Source organism: Globicephala melas, chromosome 19 (genome assembly GCF_963455315.2).
Source record: "Globicephala melas chromosome 19, mGloMel1.2, whole genome shotgun sequence".
Taxonomy (NCBI): Eukaryota; Metazoa; Chordata; class Mammalia; order Artiodactyla; family Delphinidae; genus Globicephala; species Globicephala melas.
In genome coordinates this window covers 15,388,274-15,412,318 of record NC_083332.1, presented here as the reverse complement: position 1 = coordinate 15,412,318, position 24,045 = coordinate 15,388,274, and the positions used below count along the sequence as shown (strand labels likewise).

General features: G+C 42.9%; 3 protein-coding genes across 4 annotated transcripts in view; 1 reads left to right on the top strand and 2 right to left on the bottom strand.

Annotated features, from left to right (window-relative positions):
- Positions 1–509: 509 nt before the first annotated feature.
- COX7A1 (cytochrome c oxidase subunit 7A1) lies at positions 510–2,189 on the bottom strand. The gene is made up of 4 exons (XM_030874800.2): positions 2,047–2,189; positions 1,245–1,331; positions 1,036–1,120; positions 510–641 (listed from the first exon to the last, which is right to left on the bottom strand). Exons 1-4 carry the CDS (start codon positions 2,059–2,061, stop codon positions 586–588), a joined length of 243 nt encoding a protein of 80 aa, XP_030730660.2. The 5' UTR covers positions 2,062–2,189; the 3' UTR covers positions 510–585.
- Positions 1,821–24,045, top strand: part of ZNF146 (zinc finger protein 146) — a 72,804-nt gene continuing 50,579 nt past the window's right edge. Inside the window, exons 1-2 of one of the 2 annotated variants that reach the window (XM_060288856.2) lie at positions 1,821–2,443; positions 7,528–7,660. The gene's annotated coding sequence lies outside the window, so the exon portion shown is untranslated. The remainder of the gene's footprint in view (positions 2,444–7,527; positions 7,661–24,045) is intronic. The other variant, XM_060288857.2, reaches the window with a different exon arrangement.
- LOC115862605 (zinc finger protein 565) overlaps positions 18,500–24,045 on the bottom strand; it is a 32,330-nt gene continuing 26,784 nt past the window's right edge. Inside the window, exon 7 of the mRNA XM_030874653.2 lies at positions 18,500–20,661. Within this exon, the coding sequence (XP_030730513.2) occupies positions 19,391–20,661 (1,271 nt within the window). The 3' untranslated portion in view covers positions 18,500–19,390. The remainder of the gene's footprint in view (positions 20,662–24,045) is intronic.

The following is a 24,045-nucleotide window of genomic DNA, read 5'->3' as shown; positions in this document are numbered from 1 at the left end:
TGCGTTGGAAGCGCGGAGTCTTAACCACTGGACCACCAGGGAAGTCCCTGTAGCCTCATAGCTGAGATCTCTCACAGAGCCTGTGGAGGCCAAGACTAGAAGCCTGGACCATCTCTGCTTCTGCTCCAAGAGCCATGCTGGTGGGAAGTCTTAGTGCTACCCCTGGCTCTGTCCCCCAAGGCCATGTTTGCCCCTCTCAGCTTCTGTGCTTGAGTGAGTCTGTCCTCACTTGCCTCTGCCTCTGTGTGTCATACATTATGCTCAGCATCTTCCTTCCCACCCTCTGGCCTCTGCAGGGAGAGGGGCTGCTCTCCCAGGATACAAACCCCCTGTCCCATTCCAGGTCCCCAGGCCCTGAGGGGCAGCCCAGGGGTGCTGGGAGGGCTGAGAGGCAGCGACACCCTAGGGATAGCCCTGGTCTAGCGTCGGAGACTCAGGGCTGGGGCAATGGTCTGTCCACAGGGCAGAGATCACTTGTTGGTGGAAGGCTGGGAGGTACACACACGGAGGACAGAGCCGGGCTGGCTTCCCCAAGAAGCCAGCACATTTATTGATGCTTGTTCAGGTCCTGCAGACTTCTTGGTTTCACTTCTTTTGAGGGAAGGAGGCCCAGCCAAGGCAGTACAGGCCGTAGACAGTGCCTAGGGAGGGAGTGTGGGGGGGATACAGAATGAGACCCTAGTTCCCTCCCTGAGCCCCCTGCAGACTCCCCAGTCACCATCCTGGATCCCAGCCCTACTTCAGGCTCCAGCTCCCTTCCCAAACTGCACTTCAACTGGGGAAATGCTGGACCTTGATCCAGACCGGGCTTTGGGCTTTCTCCCCAGACCCATCACTAGCCCAGCCGCCCTCCTGGGACAGAAGCCCAAGCCCTAGGGTGCTTCCTATTTGCCAGCCCAGAGCCCCATACCGTCCCACACCAGCTCAGAACCCAATCCCCTCCCAAAACCCCAGCGCTGGAGCCAGCCCCTTCCCCTCTCCATCTCGAGTCCCGCTCCCTCCCGCAGTTCAGGCTGAGCCGGGCCCTGCACTCACCTCCCAGGCACAGAGCCATAGTCACTCGATACAGGATGTTGTCGGTTAGACCGCCCTTCAAGTGCACCGGGAGGTCATTGTCCGCCTGGATGTTGGGGGTAAACGATTGGAAAGGCGCTGCCTACTCGGTAGACCTTAAGCCCCTGCCTCCCCCAACTCGTCTTCAGGACCAAGCAGGCGGCCCCGGGTCCTCCCCCCGCCCCGCCTACCTGGAAGAGTTTCTGTTTCTCAGCCACTCGGTTCTCGAAGCGGTTCCGGGCGGTTGAGCTAAAGGAGCGCACCAGTGCCTGGGAGACCTGTGGAGAGGGGATGGCTGGGTATTGGAGGCGCCTGGAAGGGTGTCCCGGAGGAGGTCCCGCTGGGGAGAGGGTGTCGGACTTTCCGAGGCTCTGACTCGGGGACGGTCCTGTCCCTTGGGAGCGTCTCAAAGGCAAGATCCGAACTGGCAGCAAGAGTGGGGGAGGGTGTCCTGTCAAGAAAGGCCCAGAAGAAGGGGATTCGTGCCTAGAGGGTCTGGCTTGGAGGTTATCAGGCTGCCTAGAGGTACTATTGGAAGAGGATTGGACCCAGAAGGGAGACTATGTTCTGCGGGCCCAAGTCCCGGAGAGGTTTTTTGCAGTCTCCTGGGTTAATGGGAGGAGCTCAGGTGCCGGGAACGTCAGGACTGGAGCTGGAGTGCCTGGGGGATTTCCCGGCTGCCCGAGAGCTTCGGCGGCGGGGAAGGGGTGTTACGTTCCCGGTGCCTAAGTCCCGAGGTATTACGGGAGCCCTGGATGAAGGGGAGAAGTTCAGACTCGGGGCTTTGGGCCATGTTAACGGGTCCCCGGCTGTCTCAGAAGCTCTTGGACTGGGAGCTGGGGGGAGGGGGCCCCAGGCTTATTAGGAGGGAGTCTCGAGCCCTGAAGGGGGCTCACGTTCCAAGTCCCCAGATCCCGGAATGTTTGGGGAGTCTCGTATAGGGGCGAGGGCTTCCGGGTTGGGGGCCCCAGCCCGACCCATGGTGGCCCTCACCCGCAGGGCCCTCATCCTGCGTCCTCCTCTTCGGCCGGAGTCACCTCCCCTCTCCGCCCAAGGACAGACGGTGCCCTCCCCTCCGGGGGAGTCCCAGGCCACGCCCTCGGTGAGCCCCAGGACAGCGAGGTCCCGGCGGCCGCTTTCCGATTCGTCCAATAGGTGGGCGGAGAAGACGCTGCAACCCCATCCCCGCATCCCAGCGCCAAATGGTTGGAGCACCCATCTGTTACTCATCTCGGAATTCTGTTGGTCCGCGTGGAGAGGAAAGCGGTTCCAGAGAATTCATTTTTGGGTTGTTTCTGCGGTGATATCGGCCTGGGGCAAGTGCAAGTCCTCCGTCGGGTCCCTCGGATCTCTCCCTATCCGACTGACGTTGGAGAGCGAGTAAAGGAAGGTAAGATACCATCTTTCATTATGTCAAGTGCGGTCCTTTTTCCTCCCATGTTGAAACAGATTGCTGTGGCTTTGGCTAAACGTCAATATTCATTTTGGGTTTAGGGACCATGTAGTATGGAAAATGCACTCAACTCACACCTCATCCAGGTGAGTGATGGGAACCAAGGAAGTAGATTACGCCCGTATCTCATACTCACGGGGGCATATGCTGCTTCCTCACTGAGTGGAATGAAAGGCAGGATAATTTTCCTTGTTTAAATAGTTATTTTTCATTATCTCTCTTGGTTTATTGTGAATCCATGTAGCTGACTCTGCAGAGGTTAAACATGCACACAAAATGACTCCGCCGCATAGCCACCATCTTTGCTTCTTCATTCATATCTTACCCCCACCTCCGCACTCAGTTCTTCACCCTGGAAAACGGTGTAGTTGCTCTATTTATCTATCTGTTGACTTTAGACTCCACTGCATCCCCAGCACCTGGCGCATGGGTGGATTTTTTTTTTTTTTTTTTTTTTTGGCTGCGTTGGGTCTTTGTTGCTGCGCAGGGGCTTTCTCTAGTTGCGGAGAGGGGGCTACGCTTCGTTGCGGTGCGTGGGCTTCTCATTGCGGTGGCTTCTCTTGTTGCGGAGCACGGGCTCTAGGCACATGGGCTCAGTAGTTGTGGCTCATGGGCTCAGTAGTTGTGGTGCACTGGCTTAGTTGCTCTGCGGCACGTGGGATCTTCCTGGACCAGGGCTCGAACCCGTGTCCCCTGCGTTGGCAGGCAGGTTCTTAACCACTGCGCCACCAGGGAAGTCCCGCATGGGTAGATTTGATAAATATTCGTTGAAGGAAATACAATATAACCCAAATGTTCTCTAACTTGGTCGCTCCCACCCACTTAACAAAGAAGGACCTCAGTGCTTCGCCTAGATTCTAGTCATCTAGATATTTCTGGGCATCCCCGGGAAGTGGCCGCACATGTGCTCACTTACCCAGCTGTCCCCTGTTATCTGCAGTCATGTAGGATCAGTATTCAGGGAAGAAAATAGAAACTGCTCTGAGAATTGGATACCAGAAAGTTTGGAAAGGCTGAAGGAGTGCCTTCTAAGCTGGGCTGCTACCTAATTTATGGGGCCTTGTGCAAAAAGAAAACGTGGGATCTCTCGTTCGAACAGCAGGAAAAAAAATTGCTGTTAAAAATACTAAAATATAAAGCTTTTTTTCTTTTTTCCATGATTGCTCTTAACCTGTCATGGTGTTTTTAATTTACTATACAATGTCATGCTCCCTAGAGTAAGGGATACCCTGGGGTGAGTACAAACTCTCACAGTCACCTGGGGGACCTGCCTTGCAACTTTGTGTGTGCGTACACACATGGCTGCTGGCTGCTGGGTTCTCCTCCTCTCTCCACCAGCCACTGGACCAACTCGTGCCCTGGCCAGAGGTGGAGAAGTCAAACAAGGCATCTCTCCTTCCCACGGGCTTGCTCCCTACAGGGTGATGCAACTTCCCTTCCAAGAAGAGCCAGAAACCTGGATCAAAGGTGGGCAGGACCCTCGCCCCTGCCGGGTCACCTGCTAAATGTGCCGTGGAGTGCCAGCTGAGGAGGGGCCACTCTGCCCTACCCTCAGAGGCCATGGGATGTGTGTGGTGGACCTTGACCCTCCCTATGCCCAGGCCCCCAGGAGGCAGAAGAATAGGCAGCTAAGAGCCTGTCTCAGGGAGGTGGAGAGTGGTGGGAGGAGAGAATGCATACGGTTCAGGCTCCAAGTCCCTGGCGCCTGCTCCATCGTCCAAGCCGACTTCACTTATAAAACACAAATTCAAAGATAACGTGAAGAATTACAAGATGGCAGCCACAGAGCATTAAACCTCACGCTTCTGAGGGGAATTCCCTGGAGGTCCAGTGGTTAGGACTCTGCGCTTACCCTGCTGAGAACTCGGGTTTGATCCCCTGCTTGGGGAAGTAAGATACTGCAAGCCTCTCGGCCAAAGAACAAACAAACAAAAACCTACCACACTTATGAGTGTGGGGCTCTGTGCAACTGCACTGGACATATGCCTTGCTTTTAGGCTAGTCCTGTAGGAATGAGTCTCAGGACCTAGGAAAACTGACCTAGGAAAGCTGTTCTCTGATGCTGCCCCTGCAGGGATAGAGTCCAGAACACACCCTGTAGCACTGACCTTGGTCAGGAAGCCCTAGGCAAGAAGCTGCTGCTGCCATCACTCAGGTCTCCTTTAGGAATGGGCTCATCCACTTGCAGGACAAAAGGGCTCAACTACAGGATAAAGAATCAGCTGGGGGATGTAAGCTCTGCTGCCCTGTGTTAGCATGAACACTTACTGCTATAACAAAAAGGCACCAAAATTCTGTGGTTTAAAGAACACAGAACTTATATACCAACCAATCTCAACATGTGGACTTTATTTGGATCTTGATATGAACAAACAGTAAAAAAAAAAAAACCCAAACATTTTTAAGACAGTTGGAAATTTGGACAATGATTGACTTTTCCCTCAACATTTTATGAAAAATTTCAAAGATACAGAAAGGGTGAAGAAACCTTCTAGTAAACATTCATATCCCCACCACCTAGATTCTATAATAAATATTTTGCTACATTTGCTTTATCACAGAACTAGCCATCTATGCCTCTATCAATCCATCAAGCCACATCTTTTTTTTTTTTTGGTTGTGCTGCCCGGCATGTAGGATCTTAGTTCCCTGACCAGGGATCCAACCCACGCCCCCTGCAGTGGAAGCGCGGAGTCTTAAACACTGGACTGCCAGGGAAGTCCCCCATATCATTTTTTGATCCATGTCAAAGTAGATTGCAGATATCAGTGTGTGCTTAACTAGACTGCTTGGATATTTATTATGGTAAATAATTTAAAATTTTATAGCTGTTGTGGTTGTGTTTTTAAAAAATGAGTCTCTACACTTTAGAAATACATACTCAAATTTTTTTGGTGGAATGGTATGAGTTCTAATATATAAATGCCAAGTGACAAATGTAGCAGCTTAAAACAACAATAAACATTATTTCACAGTTTCTGTTGGTCAGGAGTCTGAGGGTGTTTTAGCTCAGCTACAGTCTCACAGCTCAGGATAGAGGTGGGCAGGAACCCACCAGGATTTACCTGTCATGAGTGGGGAGAGAGACTGATTCCAGCCAAGCAGCCTTCCAGAGTCCAGAACCAAGCTTTGGTATCTCTCTGCTGCCATCTTGTGGCAAGTCTGGAAAAACAGCTCCTCCCACCGCTACCTTCCCACACACCAATTCTTTTTGATGATGTTTTAGGACTTGCTTTTTAAAAACTTCTTACTTTTATCCACCCAGTTGCTGAATAGATCATGAGCTCAAGGTGGTTTAAAATTCGTTAAGTGTGAATAGGAAGAAAAGTCTTCTTTCCTCTGAGGACTCTGCGTTCCTCTCCAGGGGAACCATTCTGTGTTGTTTCTTGTGTATCCTTACAGGGAAATTTTATGCATAGAAAATAAATAAATAAACCCTCCAAATACAACAACAAAACCACAAAAATATACTCAGCCTCCCCCAGTCATAAAAGGATAATTTGTTCCTGAAATCAGCAAATTCATTCAGTAATACTTATTGATCCTGATTTGAACAAGCAATGTGTATATGTTTTCAACAAACAAAAAATTTAAAAATAATATGACCCAATGGGGAAATGTGAACACTGCCTGAAAACTTTATTATATGAAGGAATTAATGTTAATTGTTTAGGGGCGATATGGAGCTTAAAACCATATACAAGCCCCTGTGTCCCTGATTTTTTAAGTAAAAGGCTTTTGCTTTAGTCTCTCAGTCCTCCCTAGAGTCCCAAAAGGCTGACTCAAGAGTTAAAAATGATTAGGAGGGCTTCCCTGGTGGCGCAGTGGTTGAGAGTCCGCCTGCCGATGCAGGGGACACGGGTTTGTGCCCCTGTCCGGGAGGATCCCACATGCCGCGGAGCGGCTGGGCCCGTGAGCCATGGCCGCTGAGCCTGCGCGTCCGGAGCCTGTGCTCCGCAACGGGAGAGGCCGCAACAGTGAGAGGCCCGCGTACCGCCAAAAAATAAAAAAAATGATTAGGAAATGTGAAGATGTAGAAATAAGAAATAGTTGTTGGGCTGGGAAACTGGTAACAATTTAGACTATAAATCAACCATGTAACAGAGTCACTGAACTCCCAGTTTCCTGAAAGACATAAAGGTCTGACACACATTCCTAAGTTGTTCCTGTAAGGAACCAGACTCCCACCAGATGAAAACTGCTGGCCTCAAGAACTTAGACCCCAGACCAGTTGAAACCAGAAGACTGACGATGTGTAGAACTTCACCTTGATGCCAACCAATCAACAAATTTCAGTATCATAGCTCCAGTGTTTGAACAAAATATATTATTTCATTAATTCAGCTCTTTGATGAGCTTCATTTTAACAATTCTTGCTGCATTTTTAAATGCATCTAATAAGATTCAGAAGAATCTCTTTGGGTGCCAAAGCTTTGTTATATAAGATATTATTCCTATAATTCTTCCAACAATTTAATAGCTCCACTATGTTTTCTGGTCATACTTGTAGCTCCATTGCTTGTACTTCCTTTACAAATTTTTCAGTTTAATGTGTACTGATTAACAATGCATTTTAATAATCCTGTTAGTATGTTCAATCCTGTGAGTATAAAGTTAAATTTAAATAAAACTAAACTGGGACTTCCCTGGTAGCGCAGTGGTTAATAATATGCCTGCCAGTGCAGGGGACACAGGTTCGAGCCCTGGTCGGGGAAGATCCCACATACCACGGAGCAACAAAGCCCCTGCGACACAGCTACTGAGCCTGTGCTCTAGAGCCCACGAGCCACAACTACTGAGCCTGCGTGCCACAACTACTGAGCCTGCGTGCCACAACTACTGGAGCTTGTGCTCTGCAACAAGAGAAGCCACCACAATGAGAAGCCCGCACTCACCGCAACTAGAGAAAGCCTGCGCACGGCAACGAAGACCCAATGCAGCCAAAAATAAATAAATAAATAAGTAAATAAAACTAAACTTTCATAAAATTATCTTTTTTTTTTTTTGGCCATGCCATGCAGCTTGCAGGATCTTGTTCCCCCCGACCAGGGATTGAACCTGCACCTTCAGCAGTCAAAGCATAAAGTCCTAACCACTGGCCCACCAGGGAATTCCCAGAATAAGTTTTTTGACTGATACCGTGCCACGCCAAATGTAAGTACAATAAAAATAATGCTGAGGTAAAAGAACCCTCCTTAAACAATGCAATCAAAACAGATTACCCCACCAGGTAAAGAACCTAGCTGAGGTTCTGGCTGAGGGTAGTGGAAATGCAGAATGGGTTGTGGAAGAAGGAAGATACCAATTATGACCTGGTGACCAGTTACAAAAATGAGGATTGTAGTGACTTTGCATATTTCCTGTTTGCCTATTATTTGTATATGCTAACTGTTTTCTTCTCTTTCCTTCATCCATTTTTATTTTATATGCAAGTTGTTGGAAGTTAATTTACAATTTGGCCTTAAACTAGTATTTAGTCAGAGTGACTGAATTTGAGTAGTAATATAGCCAACGATGGATACAATGACTGGGTCTGTGCATCTCCTTATTTGGGGTCTGTGCATCTCCTCATTTGGGGGAAAGGGTGAGAATTTCTTCATCTGTAAGGAGGACAGCTGTATCTTGTTAGATACAACCATAAAGTTTTTCTTGTTTTTGCTGTTGTATAGAGGTTCACATCTGTGTAGAGGGTGCATATGGATGGTAATTAGTCAAAGGGGTAGATTGTGTTGATTATTGATTTATTGCCGTTTAGCTCTAAATTTGCCCTTTTTTTTTAACATCTTTATTGGAGTATAATTGCTTTACAATGGTGTGTTAGTTTCTGCTTTATAACAAAGTGAATCAGTTATACATATATATATATATATATATATATCCCCATATCCCCTCCCTCTTGTGTCTTCCTCCCTCCCTCCCTATCCCACCCCTCTAGGTGGTCACAAAGCACCAAGCTGATCTCCCTGTGCTATGCGGCTGCTTCCCACTAGCTATCTATTTTACGTTTGGTAGTGTATATATGTCCATGCCACTCTCTCACTTTGTCCCAGCTTACCCTTCCCCCTCCCCATGTCCTCAAGTCCATTCTCTAGTAGGTCTGCGTCTTTATTCCCATCTTGCCCCTAGGTTCTTCATGACCACTTTTTTTTTTTTTAAAGATTCCATATATATGTGTTAGCATATGGTATTTGTTTTTCTCTTTCTGACTTACTTCACTCCGTATGACAGACTCTAGGTCCATCCACCTCACTACAAATAACTCAGTTTCATTTCTTTTTATGGCTGAGTAATATTCCTCAATTTGCCCTTTTGTCTGCTTTGTGAAAACAAATACGGACCCATTAAACAAATATTTTTCCTTTGCCAGCTGGCATGATGATAAGCTTCATCAGTAGAGGTTGATGGAGAGAGACTGCAGAATGAAAAAGGGTTCTGCATCCTGGTTCTGGTGTGCTCGATTGCCAGGCTCCTGACAATGTGCTTGGCTTCCCCAGTGCCCAGCTCCTACAGTGTGGGCAGTTTCTCCAGCACCAGGTTCCTACAGTGTTCTCAGCTTCTCCAGAACCAGGGCCTGCACTACAGCGCATAGCAGCCAAGCAGCACCTAGTGGCCTGCAGCTTTCTTTAGTACCTCCCTTGGGTGGTTTTATAGCAGAGTGCCTCGGGTGAGACTCTTCCCCTTGAACACACTAGAGTGGATTTCCAGCAAGTTCCAAAGGGCAGATTTCCAGCAAGATCCACTAGCACTTCTCTGCCATTTGGTGAGCCATAGCCATGCCCTCTCCAACAAGGTCTGGATCTCAGCCCCAGGAGGGCCTCTTCCTTGGGTGCTCTAGATCAGACCTTGGGGAGCTGTGGAAATTGGATGGCCTCTAAGAGTTTTCCAAATTGGGACAATGGGGCTGGAATCCCCAGCATCAACTAGTAATTGGAGACAGGCATACCTCGTTTTATTGCGTTTCACTTCATTGTGCCTTGCAGATTTTGTGGTTTTTACTAAGTAAAGGTTTGTGGCAACCCTGTGTTGTCAGATGAAGGTTAGCGTTTTTTAGCAATAAAGTATCTTTAAATTAAGGTATGTACTAAAAAAAAAGATATAATGTTCTCGCACACTTAATAAATTACAGTATAGTGTAAACATAACTTTCTTCTTTTAATTTTTTTTTTTTTTTTTTTTTGCGGTACACGGGCCTCTCACTGTTGTGGCCTCTCCCGTTGCGGAGCACAGGCTCCGGACGTGCAGGCTTAGCGGCCATGGCTCACGGGCCTAGCCGCTCCGCGACATGTGGGATCTTCCCGGACCGGGGCACGAACCCGCGTCCCCCGCATCAGCAGGCGGACTCTCAACTTCTGCGCCACCAGGGAAGCCCAATATTTATTTATTTATTTGGTTGCACCGGTCTTAGTTGCAGCAGGCGGGCTCCTTAGTTATGGCATGTGAACTCTTAGCTGTGTCACGCATGTGGGATCTAGTTCCCTGACCAGGGATCGAATCCAGGCCCCCTGCATTGGGAGTGCGGAGTCTTAACCACTGCTCCACCAGGGAAGTCCCTAAACATAACTTTCATATGCACTGGGAAACCAAAAATTGGTGTGACTCACTTTATTGCTGTATTTACTTTATTATGGTGTTCTAGAACCAAGCTCACAATGTCTCTGATGTATGATGCTATCTCTGGGAAAGGGATATTACATGGAAACGTTTATTTTATTTTATTTTGTTTTTCTTTTAAAAAAATTTTAAAATTTAGATATAATTGATATATAATGATTAGTTTAGGTGTACAACATAATGATTTGATATTTGTATATATTGCAAAATGACCACTACAATAAATCTAGTTAACCTCAACACTATACATAGTTATAAATTGAAACCTTTCTTTAGCTGAGAGCATGCACTAGGAGGAACTCAGATGCAAGGCATTGCTAGCCAGTGCTCTAAGCAGATGAAGGATTGAGTGCCTTGGTCCTGAAACAGTGATCTGGGCAGCATATCAAAGCATCCATCCTCTGGACATATCATCAGGTGGGTGTGCTGTATGTCCATGTATGTTTAATTAAATTCTTTTTGCAGTAGGGACTTCCCTCATGGTCCAGTGGTTAAGACTCTGTGCTCCCAATGCAGGGTGCATGGGTTTGAGCCCTGGTCAGGGAACTAAGATCCTGCATGCTGTGCAGCATAGCCAAAAACAAATCAATAAATAATAAATAAAATTTTTTTTGCAAGAATATAATTATAGAGAAATATACTGCGGCATGACATTTTCACTGAATTTTATACATTTGATAAAACCATTAAAAAAGTAATCTTCGTTGTACAGTCTTGTATGTATTTCCTTTTATAATGTGGCTCCAAGAAGTCTGCTGAATCAACATTTTTCTCAATATTTCCATTATTTATGTCTCCAGATCCAGCAGTGGAACTTGAACACATCTCTTCATTTCATCACTCTTTTTCTTCTAATAATAAAACCATCCATTCTAAGGATAGTTAATATCAGTTCAAATAACATGTACAGTTGGATTTTTTAGAAGTCTCATTTGATAATGTCCTTTCAAAAAATGCACTGAACGTTGGTAACTGAAACTCAGTGGAACGTTTGTTTTGCTAGCAGCAGGTAAAATTCTCTCAAATTTCACTTCATAACTAAGCAGAAGTGCCAGTATGAAGTTAACCTCAGAACTTTGACTAAAGGGGTGAACTTTTCTGCAAATTTCCAAAAAGCATATTAGTATTCACCATTCCTTCCTTCCCTTCCTCCTCATACCCAGGGATAGTTGTGAACCTTGTGGTCAAAAATAAGATGATAGAGTAAAGTGCAGTGCCAAGAGCATCCAGTGGGGGAAAGAATGGTATTTTTAAAAATGGTGGGCTTCCCTGGTGGCGCAGTGGTTAAGAATCCACCTGCCAATGCAGGGGACAGGGATTCGAGCCCTGGTCCAGGAAGATTCCACATGCCACAGAGCAACTAAGCCCGTGCACCACAGCTACTTAGCCTGCGCTCTGGAGCCTGCGAGCCACAACTACTGAGCCCACGTGCCACAACTACTGAAGCCTGCGAGCCTAGAGCCCCTGCTCCGCAACAAGGGAATCCACTGCAGTGAGAAGCCCAGGCATCGCAATGAAGAGTAGCCCCCGCTCGCTGCAACTAGAGAAAGCCCACGCGCAGCAACGAAGACCCAATGCAGCCAAAAATATAAATAAATAAAATAAATTTATTTTTAAAAATGGTACTACTGGATATCCACATGCAAAAGAATTAAGTTGGACTCTCCCTCACACCATATACCAAAAATTTTTTTTTTTTTTTCTGCATTGGGTGTTCGTTGCTGCACATGGGCTTTCTCTAGTTGTGGTGAGCAGGGGGCTACTCTTTGTTGTGGTGCGTGGGCTTCTCATTGTAGAGCACGGGCTCCAGACGCACGGGCTTCAGTAGCTATGGTGTGCGGGCTCAGGTTGTGGCTTGCAGGCTCAGTAGTTGTGGCACACGGGCTCAGTAGTTGCGCCTCACGGACTCTAGAGCACAGGCTCAGTAGTTGTGGCACACGGGCTTAGTTGCTCCACGGCATGTGGGATTTTCCTGGACCACGGCTCGAACCTGTGTACCCTGCATTGGCCGGTGGATTCTTAATCACTGTGCCACCAGGGAAGCGCTGTGCAGTAGTCTTTTAAATCAGGTATGGAAAAAGAGGAGTTACAAACAAAAAAATACATTTTATATTTATCTTTGTAGTTATCTTTACCAGTGTTCTTTACTTCTTCCTGTGGATTTTAGTTACTGTCAAGTGTTTTTTCATTTCAGCTTGAAGCATTTCTTTTGTGTTTTTTGTAGGAAGGTCTGCTAGCAATGATCTCTTGGTTTTTATTTATATAGGAATATCTTAATTTCTCCTTTATTTAAAAGAAAATTTATTTATTAATTTATATTTTTTACTTTTTTTTGGCTGTGTTGGATCTTTGTTGCTGTGTGCGGGCTTTCTCTAGTTGTGGCGAGCAGGGGCGACTTCATTGCGGTGGCTTTGCTTGCTGCAGAGCATGGGCTCTAGGTGTGCACGCTTCAGTAGTTGCAGCATACGGGCTCAGTAGTTGCGGCGCATGGGCTCTAGGGCACATGGGCTTTAGTAGTTAATGCCCGTGGGCTCAGTAGTTGTGGCTCGCAGGCTCTAGAACACAGGCACAGTAGTTGTGGCACACAGGCATGTGGGATCTTCCTGAACCAGGGCTTGAACCCGTGTCCCTGGCACTGGCAGGCGGATTCTTAACCACTGTACCACCAGGGAAGCCCTCTCCTTTATTTTTGAAGGATAGTTTTGTCAGATATAGATTCTTTTTTTGTGTGTGTGTGGTATGCGGGCCTCTCACCATTTTGGCCTCTCCCGTTGTGGAGCGCAGGCTCAGCGGCCATGGCTCACGGGCCTAGCCGCTCCACGGCATGTGGGATCTTCCCGGACCTGGGCACGAACCCACGTCCCCTGCATCAGCAGGCGGACTCTCAACCACTGCGCCACCAGGGAAGCCCATAGATTCTTTTTTTTCTTTCAGCACTGTGAATATGTCATCCCCCTGCCTTCTGATCCTCATGATTTCTGTTGAAAAATAAGCTGTTTATCTTACTAAGGCCTCCCTATACATGCTTCTCTTTTTTGCATTCAAGATTCTCACTTTGTCTTAGGCTATATATACCAAAGAACTATCTGTCTTGCAATTTTGTAATAGCTAATGTTCAAAATGCCTGCTAGGATTTTGTAAATTAGGTCTATATTTCTGATAGTGTGTGCATTTCTGATGCTTTTCCAAGATAATGTTAATGTTTCCTAAAGGCAGGATTTCTACTTTTACTTACGTATTTTGAAAAGAGAGTGAAAATTTGGTTTCCTTCAACTTTTTCCTTGTTTCCTTATTCTGTATTTTGAAAACATGGAATGAATGAATTTTCCTTGTTTCCTTATTCTGTATTTTGAAAAATGCTAATTTACACTAGCATTTGTGAGCATTCTTTTTTTTTTTTTTTTTGCGGTATGTGGGCCTCTCACTGTTGTGGCCTAGGCTCACGGGCCTAGCTGCTCCGCGGCATGTGGCATCTTCCCGGACCGGGGCACGAACCCGTGTCCCCTGCATCGGCAGGCGGACTCTCAACCACTGCGCCACCAGGGAAGCCCTGTACTATATTTTCTACTTTTGTGTATGTTTGAAGTTTTCCATAATAAAGACAGCATGAATTTTTAAAAACTTAGAAGCTAGAAATATGCAAAAATGATAACATTTATATTTAAGGTACCACAAAAATATTTTTCCCTCTCATTTTCTATATTCTCTGTATTCTATTTGAGCATTTTTACTTTTTTATAAGGATAAAACAAAAACAAAAAACCAAAACCCCATTCTTACTAAGCTCTTTCATCCTTTTGATCCTAGCATTGCCACTTTCTGTGTTACGGCCATGAACTGACTGCAGTTTACAGATTGTCTGAAAAAACACTGATTTTTTTCCTTTTCAGTCATACATTCTGAAATTTGTACATATGAAACTCTACCCTATCTTGCCCTTGTCCTTGAAATTAGGATTCTCCACTTAAGAGGCCTTAGGCAAACGACTTAATCTCTCTGACTCTCAATTTCTTTATCTTAAAGTAGAAAATAAGCCAAATCAGAGGCATGAATGACAATGTAGGCAAACAGCAAGGCAGGGAACTAACACTTGGTGAATTTCAGGCATTGTACTAGGAATTTTATACACATTTATTCCTCTCAAAAACATCTCTTTTAAGGAAGAAAAATATGACTACCTCAATATTAAATGAATAAAGGATATGAACATTCAATTATTCAATTAACAAACATTTATGACCACCTACTATATTTTAGGTACCATGCTGGAAGCAATACCAATGGTCAGCAAATATGTGAACAAATGGTCATCTCTGTTAGTCATAATCGAAGGAATGCAAGTGAAAACAAAAGCGACTTTTCCATTTTTCACCGACCAAACGGTGAACTTTCAGTAAATGTTTTCTTAGGGTTAGATGATGTGGTGCTTTGGGATCTCTTCTAAAGTGGGCAGACGCATAGATGCACCATCTTCCTGAAGGCACTTGAGCAATGTGTATAAAACGGGCCGAAATGTATATTTACTTAAAAAAAATGTTCAACCAGGAGGATGAAGCACACCTAGTGGCTGCAGTTTCCAAATACCATTTTGGAAAGTACCAAAATACCCAAAGGAAAAAGGATTCCTTGGAAAATGGAAAATGGCTACTTCAAGGTGGGAGCTAGGAAATGAACAAGACGAGCCTGGAACATCCTATTGTGGCAGATAGCAAGCAAGTGATCAAAGACTAGCAGGGTCATATCAAAAGGACACAGGAATCAAATGGAAAAGGATCCCACAAGCCACACGTGGAACAATTTGAGCATCAATGAGAGTACAACTTAAATAGATTTAAACATACTGAATATGCTTCACATACACACCCCTCTAAGCTCAGTGATTACCATGGCACAATGTTAGGGAACCAACTCATTATTTTGCAAACCAATAAGGAGAAAGAAAGAAGCATCTACCCTGCCTTTCCTTATTGTAACATGGATAACCAAACAGTAGTTGAAAGGAAGTTTCTCTTTTTAAAAATATTCTAGCTGATAAAGGAAGAAAAAATAATATATCATCATTCTGCAATCCCTAATAAATTAATAGATTTACCAATTGAACATCAATGGCTGCTAACATCATAAAAAGAAAGACACCTAAATATTATGTCTCTCAATATTAACCACCTATAAGTAGTCTTAACAACAACAACGAAAATGGAACCTCAATCTGATCATGCCTCTAGACAACAACTACCAACTTACAGGAAATACCAAGGATAGAGGAGCAGGTTTAACTACCCATTGGGATGAGCCAGCAGAAACCAAGCTCTGAGAAACTCTCCAAGGCAAACAAACTAGTTTCTTTGAAAAGTTAAGTTGCTGGGGGGTGGGGGTGGAGGGGTCCGGGGGAGGAGGATGAAGGAGAATGGATAGATTGAGACTTAAGAAACACAACAATCAACTGCAATTTGTGAACATTATTTGGATCCTAATAACTTTCAAAAAATTGACATTCATGAAACAATTAGAAATTGGAACACTGGCTATCAGATATGCAATGTTAAGTATTAAGGCAGTGCTGTCAATTTTTTTAAGGCGTGAAAATCTTTTTAAATTTGTGATATATTTCAGAGGTACATATTAAAATTTTTATAGATGAAATGATATATCTGGGATTTACTTCAAAAATAACATGGAGGTGGGGGAGTGGGTGGAAATATGGATAAAACAAGCCTGGCCGTGAGCTGGTAATTATTGAAGCTGGTCATGGGGTACTGCGGGTACATTCTAAGAGTGTGAGGACAAAAAGTTTAAAAGAGAGAAGTATATACATTTTTTTTTGATGTTTGCTAGTAAAAAAAAAAAGTATATTATTTTGATCTAATATTTCCACTTTTAGAAATTCATCTTAAAGATATACATTACATATACAAAATAATGTATGTGCAAGGATATTTATTATAGGATTGTTGGAAAGAGCAAAAAATAAATTGATAAGGTTAAATAAATTATGAAACACACATGAGAGAATACTATGCAGCTGTTAAAAAATAAGGCCATTATATATGTATTGACATGGTGCAATCTTCCAAGGTGTATGGATAAGCAAAACTAGCAATGTATAGAAATTTGCTACCATTTATGTAAAACATTTCTTATAAAGAGTGTTATGTGTATGTCTACACTTAAGCAAACGGAGAAATCAGGAAGTATATGCAAGAACTTGATAGCAGTGATTGCTACATAAAGGGCAACAGGGTAATGTGTGGAGGTTCACTTATGTGAATACAAAATTTAACTTTAAAATTTTTATCCTGTGCCTGTGTTTTAGCTATTCAAAGTGATTAATTTTTAATGTCATAGATTTGAGCCCCTCCAACTGTACATCCTAATCATTAAGCCACTTAAAGAAAAATGACATAAAGCACATTGCTTTGTAACCCTTTGTAGGCAGTGGCACATGCAGAAAATGCAGGTGCTTTTGCTGAACACTCAGGATGACTGAGAAGATGGATAGCATCAGGGTGCAATGGGTTCTCTGGCCCAGACACTGACTGGCTACCCCAAGGGCTGAGGGGATGTGTTTTTTAAGATTACTCAGTCATTCACAAGCCCTGATCTGGATGTCCCTGGAGTTGGATCAAGGCTCTTTTCCCCATCACTGTCATATCCTGGAGTTACAACATCAAAATTCTAAAAACATATTTAATCCAGAATAGGTGCAGTTCCAGACATTCCATCTAAAATTAATTTTCATAGACTGGATTAAATTAGCTGGAATTTTATTTATATTTATCTTCACAAATGATAATTATTATCTACAATTTGTTTTTCAGGAGTTATTCTTGTTGAGTTTTTTATCATAAATTTTTTAGCCTTGAAGATGAATTGTAAAGCTTCTCTCAGGGATTATCTGTACTTTAAGGTTTTTGTATGTTAAACTGTTTTCTTGGGACTTCCCTGGTGGCGCAGTGGTTAAGAATCCGCCTGCCAATGCAGGCGACACGGGTTCGAGCCCTGGTCCGGGAAGATCCCACATGCCACGGAGCAACTAAGCCCGTGTGCCACAACTACTGAAGCCTGCATGCCTAAAGCCCATGCTCCGCAACGAGAAGTCACCACAATGAGAAGCCTGTGCACCGCAACAAAGAGTAGCCCCTGCTCGCCACAACTACAGAAAGCCTGCGCACAGCAATGAAGACCCAACGCAGCCAAAAATAATTAAAACGAAACAAAACAATTGTTTTCTCTAAAGGGACAGAGCTTTGATGACTTTTTATGTCCTTCCACAATCGATTGTTCAGAAATCCCACATCTTCTTGAACCAATGTTGATTATTTTTGTAAAAATCCATTCTCTCTAGATTTCTAAATATATTAAAGTCATGCATAGTTGCTACTTTTTAAAAAAATCCACCCCTTCCTCATTCATACTGCTAAATGTGTTTTTTTTTCTATATCAGAGTTGTCTATTATATTGTTAAATAACCTTCAGATTAAGTCTACTGTCGTTTCTGATTTTATATTTTTTGGCTGTGCCATGTGGCATGTAGGATCTTAGTTCTCTGAGCAGGGATCGAACCCACACCCCCTGCAGTGGAAGCTTGAAGTCTTAACCAGTGGACCACTAGAGAAGTCCCATTTTTTTCTTTTCTTTTTAATAATCGTTCTTACTGTTGACTTGGGTTTATGTGGCAATTTCCCCTAACTTTTAGGATTGACCATTCATTTAATGTGTTTAGTATGTGACTGGCAATGAGTAGGTGCTGGAGATCTACTTAGAGAACAAAGCCCCTACCTTTTTAAAAAAAAATTTTTAATTAATTAATTTATTCATTTATCTTTGGATGCATTGGATCTTCGCTGCTGCACGTGGGCTTTTGCTAGTTGTGGTGATTGGGGGCTACTCTTTGTTGCGGTGTGCGGGCTTCTCATTGCAGTGGCTTCTCGTTGCAGAGCATAGGCTCTAGGTGTGCGGGCTTCAGTTGTTGCAGCACGTGGGCTCAGTAGTTGTGGCATGCGGGCTCTAGAGCACAGGCTCAGTAGTTGTGGCGCATGGGCTTAGTTGCTCCACGGCACGTGGGATCTTCCCGGACCAGGGCTCGAACCTGTATACCCTGCATTGGCAGGTGAACTCCCAACCACCATGCCACCAGGAAAGTCCCAAAGCCCCTACCTTTTTTTTTTTTTTTTTTTTGCGGTACGTGGGCCTCTCACTGTTGTGGCCTCTCCCGTTGCAGAGCACGCGCTCCGGATGCGCAGGGTCAGTGGCCATGGCTCATGGGCCCAGCCACTCCGCGGCACGTGGGATCTTCTCGGACCGGGGCACGAACCCACGTCCCCTGCATCAGCAGGCGGACTCCCAACCACTGCGCCACCAGGGAAGCCCCCAAAGCCCCTACCTTTAATCCTTGGGTTCTGACAGGAGTACAGCTTTGGTTACACTGAACTGGTTTTGATATGCAGAATTCACTGCCATTCATTTCTAGTTTGTAATTTTAGTTTGATTCTCTTGAAGTTATACTTGGAGGTGGTTTTAGATTCCTAAATGGGCAGATTTCTTTCAGCTGCTCTTCTGTTAATTTCTACTCTTCAAAATTTACAACCTTTTAAATGAAGATCTTCTCATAATAACTATACTTTACTACTGTTTTTCAGAATGAATTATCCTAACAAGTGGTTTTGAAGGCTTTGGATATTTGATACATTCATAAGGCCCTCCTCTCACATGAACTCCTTAACAGTAATACTGTTATTAATTAATGACAATAGTATTTATTGAGCATAGGCTTTATATAAAATATCTGACAATCTTCACATAAACTCTATTAGGTACATATAATTATCACTGCTTAAAAATAAGTAAACTGAGGAACACAGACATTGCATAATTTACCCAATGTTATACAGTCAGTAATTGCTGGAAGTGAGATAATGTTAAGTAAGGTATATGGCGAAAGGCACAGTCACAAAATGTTTTAATAGGGTCATTTTCTATTAGGAATTCTCAGAAGTTTAACATATTTTGAGTGGTAACAGGAGGCTCTTCTATATTCATATTAATTTTTTTTCAGTGTAAGATCTCTGATGCTTAGTAAACAGTGAGTGTGAGGCAAAAAGAATTCCCATGTTTATTGAATTTTCTTCTGGTATGAGTTACCTGATGTTCCATAATGGAGGTGACAAATGAAGGTTCTCTGACAATAATTACATTACATTATGCATTATCTAATATTGAGTCAGGCATGAATTCCACATAAAGGCTTTCCTACATCCCTAACATCAAGGCTTTCTAGCCAGTATGAATTCTGTAGTGTTCAATGAGCTGTGAGCCAAGAATAAAGGCCTGCCCACATTCTCTACATTCATAAGGTTTGATACCAGGATGAATTCTCTGATGTTCAGTAAGCTGTGAACTACGAATAAAGGCCATTCCACATTCCCTACATTGATAGGGTTTCTCACAAGTGTGAATCCGCTGATGATGAGTCAGTTGTGAAACACGAATAAAGGCTTTCCCACATTCCTTACATTCGTAGGGTTTGTCACCTGTATGAATTCTTTGATGCTGAATAAGGTACGAACTACGACTAAAGGCCTTCCCACAATCTTTACACTCATAGGGTCTGTCACCTGTATGAACTCTCTGATGTCGTGTAAGCTGTGCATGCTGTCTAAAGGCCTTCCCGCATTCTTTACATTCGTAGGGTTTCTCCCCAGAATGAATTCTTTGATGTCGAGTAACTTCTGAGCTATGAATAAAGCCCTTGCCACACTCCTTACATTCATAGGGTTTCTCCCCAGTATGAATCCTCTGGTGCACAGTAAGCTGTGAATGCTGTCTAAAGGCTTTCCCACATTCTTTACACTGATAGGGTCTAGCACCTGTATGAATTCTCCGATGAACAGTAAGTTGTGAGCCGCGAATAAAAGCCTTGCCACAGTCTTTACATACGTAGGGTTTCTCACCTGTATGAGTTCTATGATGCAGAATAAGTTGTGAGTGCTGTCTAAAGGTCTTTCCACATTCTTTACATTCATAGGGTTTGACACCAGTATGAAGTCTCTGATGTAGAATAAGTTCTGAAGTACGACCAAAGGCCTTCCCACACTCCTTACAGTCATAAGGTTTCTCCCCTGTATGAATTCTCTGATGTTGAACAAGGTGAGAGGTACGACTGAAGGCTTTCCCACATTCCTTACATTCAAAGGGCTTTTCACCCGTATGAGTTTTCTGATGTTGAATAAGGTGTGAGCCACGGCTAAATGCTTTCCCACATTCATTACATTCAATCAGTTTCTCACCAGTCTCGTTGCTGGGATGTAGGGTGAGGGATGTATGATGCTCAAAAGTGGGCATGTTTCCATAGGTGATTTTCACTTGCTTGAAAGAGCACTCATGATTTACTTGTTGTTTTTCAAACTGGCTTTTGTATGCCCAGTCATCTCTAAAACTGGAGCCCTCAAAAGCACAGCATGTAAGGCTTTCCATCAGCTCCCAATCGAATGACTCTACTTCAAAGATATCTTTTTGTAGAAATTTATCACACCTGGACTCCAAGTCTGAAAAATAAAAAAAAAGTAAATACAACTTGTTCTCTTCTTCTAAGAGAAATTTAAGAATTCTACAGGAGACTAGAGAGACAAAATGAAAATAATAACCATAATAGGTGAATTGCTTCTATAAGTCTCAAATATTGCTGTGCAATTTCTAAAAAGCACATAAAAGCACAAATATGATAAGAGCTCATATGGTGCCAGAAAGGGGCAAGAAAACAAATTAAGCCAGTGGTTCTCACGTTTGATAGAGATCAGAATCATCCAGGAAGCCTTGTAACAAAACAAATGTCCAAACAGCACCCCACACTGAATCAAAATCTACAGGAGTAGGGCCAAGACATGTGTATACATACATATCTACACATATTTTAAAAGTTATATATATATATTTTAATTGAAGATTCACATAATATAAAATTTCCCATTTAACCATTTTAAAGTGTACAATTCCATGGTTTGCAGTACATTCCCAGTGTCCTGCAATCATTGTCACTATCTTCTAATTCCAGAACACTCTCATCACCCCAAATGGAAACTCTGTGCTACAGACTCACAGACATAGAGGACAGACTTGTGGTTGCCAAGGGGGGGGGGGGCGGGGGAGGGCTGGATTGGGAGTTTGGGACTAGAAGATGTAAACTATTATATATAGAATGCATCAACAACAAGGTCCTATTGTATAGCACAGCAAACCATATTCAATATCCGAAATTAAACCATAATGGAAAAGAATATGAAAAAGAATGTGTGTGTGTATATATATATATGTATATATGTGTGTATATATATATATATAAAATATATATGTAAGTCACTTTGCTGTATAGCAGAAACTAACACAATATTGTAAATCAACTATACTTCAATTTAAAAAAAATAAACCCTGTGCCCATTAAGCAGCCACTCCCCATTCCTCATTCCTGCCAGCCCCTGGCAATCACTAATGGCAGAGAAACACTAATTCTGTCCCTGTGAATTTGCCTATTCAGGGCATTTCATACAAATAAGGCATCTATATTTTTAGCACTTTCTACCATATGATGCTGATGTCAGTCAAAATGAAAATGTCTGCTTAAACTTTTTCACAGCCTCCCCACTGCACTTAGAATAAATTCTAAATTCAATGCCATGGTTCACAGGTTCTTGGCAAAGCAGGTCCCTGCTTGTCTCTGTTGTCCTTCTGTTGCTCTATCTCCACCAAGGACAATGCATCTTCATATTGAATACTCTCCCCTTTCCTCCCTATGTAACAAACCACAGCCCTCCTTTGAGTATCTAGAATAAATGTAGGTCTTTTCCATCTTAGACCTCTCATCAGGTTCTTCTATCTATTGGGAATCCTGTCCTGGGCCCTTTGTATGGCTGCTTTTCTCTTTAGGTTTCAGATTAAAACTCATACTTTCAAAAAGCTCTCAGCCTGATAACCCTAAGCGTATACTTTGATTCTCTTTCCCACAACGTGTCCTATTGTCATAACACTTTCATCAGTTGTACTTAAGAGTTTCATTTACTTACTCATCTGTTGATTTGTTTTTTTACCTCCCCAAAGGCAGAAATAAAGCCTTTTTCACTAGCCATTGTCACCAAATCCTAGCACATAGTAGCAATAGCGGATTGCTTGATGAATAAATATTGGATTCTGGAGACAGACCAATGGAACTCAATAGAAAGGCCAGAAATAGACTAAAGTTTATATGGAAACTGAATTTATTATAAAGGTGGTATCTCAAAGGAGAAAAGAATAGTTTTTATAATAAATAATGTTGGGATTAGTCATTTGGAAAAAGATAAAATTAGATCCATATGTTATACCACCGTATACCAGAATAAACTCTGAATACAGTTTTAATGTTAAAAGAAAACAGAAACCATACAAAAACTGGAAGGGAATGTGGTAGATTACTTTATAATCTAGGTATAGGGAAACCTTCTAAATAATGACTCAAAATCCAAAAGCATCAAAAGACTGATAAATTCCATTATGTAAAGGTGAAAAACAAAACAAAAAACTTGCACACGAACAAAAAACACTAAAAGCAAAGTCAAAAGACAAGTGACAGAGAAAATATTTGAAACTTATATCATAGATAATGGGATGATCTTCACAATTTATAAAAGACTCTTAAAAATTAAGAAACGCCCTTGAAAAGTAACATAACAATTACCAGCTGATCCAGCAATTTCATTCCTAGGTATATACCCCAAAGAAGTGAAAACAGGGAGTCAAACAGATACTTGTACACCAAGGCTCAGAGCAGCATTATTCACAATAGCCAAAAGACAGAAAGAACCCAAGTGTCCATCAACAGAGGAATGAATAAACAAAATGTGGTATATACATACAATGGAATGTTATTCAGTCTTAAAAAGGAATTAAATTCTGATAAATGAATGAACCTAAAACTACATATTGCATGACTACATTTACATGAGATACCTAGAATTGTCAAATTCATAGAGACAAAGTAGAAAAGATCTAACAAGGGGCAGGGCGGAGGGGAAAGTAGAGAGTTATTGTTTAATAGGTACAGAGTTTCTGTTTGGGATGATGAATAAGTTCTGGAAATGGATAGTGATAATGGCTGCACAACATTGTGAATATATATACAACCTGAAGGTGTTCCCAAATGGCCAAAGCTTTCCCAATAAGCAATTTGAACAGCAGAATAAACAATGATATTTTTGGACTATAACTCATAGAATACATAAATAAATAAATAGCCCATACTGATAGAAACAAATCTTTGAATAAATAGATGAATGGGAAAGGGAGTAGGGAGAGCCCTTCCTTACAGAAGAATTCCAATTAATAAATGCAGAAGCAATAAGGGACATAGAAAATCAACACAAGGCAACACTATTGTATTGTTACAGACAAGATCCACCAATGGATACTAAAACCAGTGGGCAAAATGAGGAGAAACAGCATATAGTTGCAAAGTATCTCCCTCCAAGATAATTACCACTTACAGTCGCAAAGTACTAACTTTACAGGAGAGAAACATGAGAGACACCTTAACCAAGGTGATCAAGGTTAACACTACCAGTAAAAAGCCATATTAACATCAGGCAACCCCTGATATGATGCATAGAGAAGGACACAACATCACTTCTGTGGTATTCCTGTCTAAGAGGCATAATCTCAATCTAACTGTGAGAAAATATCAAGCAAACACAAGTGAGAGACATTCTCCAAGAGAGCACTCATCAAAAGGATCAAAGTCATGAAAGACAGAGCAATTGTCACAGATTGGAGGATACTAAGGAGACAAAACAACTTAATGCAATGTGGGATCCCAGACTGGATCCTGGTATAGAAGGAGGACATCAGGGGAAAAACTGATAAAATTCTAATAAGATCTGTAGATTAGTTAATAGTATAACACC

What these genes read in the sequence shown, in the direction of transcription:
- COX7A1 (XM_030874800.2), bottom strand. An exon ending in AGAAACAGAAACTCTTCCAG is followed by an intron (nt 1,121 to 1,244) that starts GTAGGCGGGGCG and finishes CCCAACATCCAG; the next exon opens with GCGGACAATGACCTCCCGGT. An exon ending in TATGGCTCTGTGCCTGGGAG is followed by an intron (nt 642 to 1,035) that starts GTGAGTGCAGGG and finishes CTCCCTCCCTAG; the next exon opens with GCACTGTCTACGGCCTGTAC.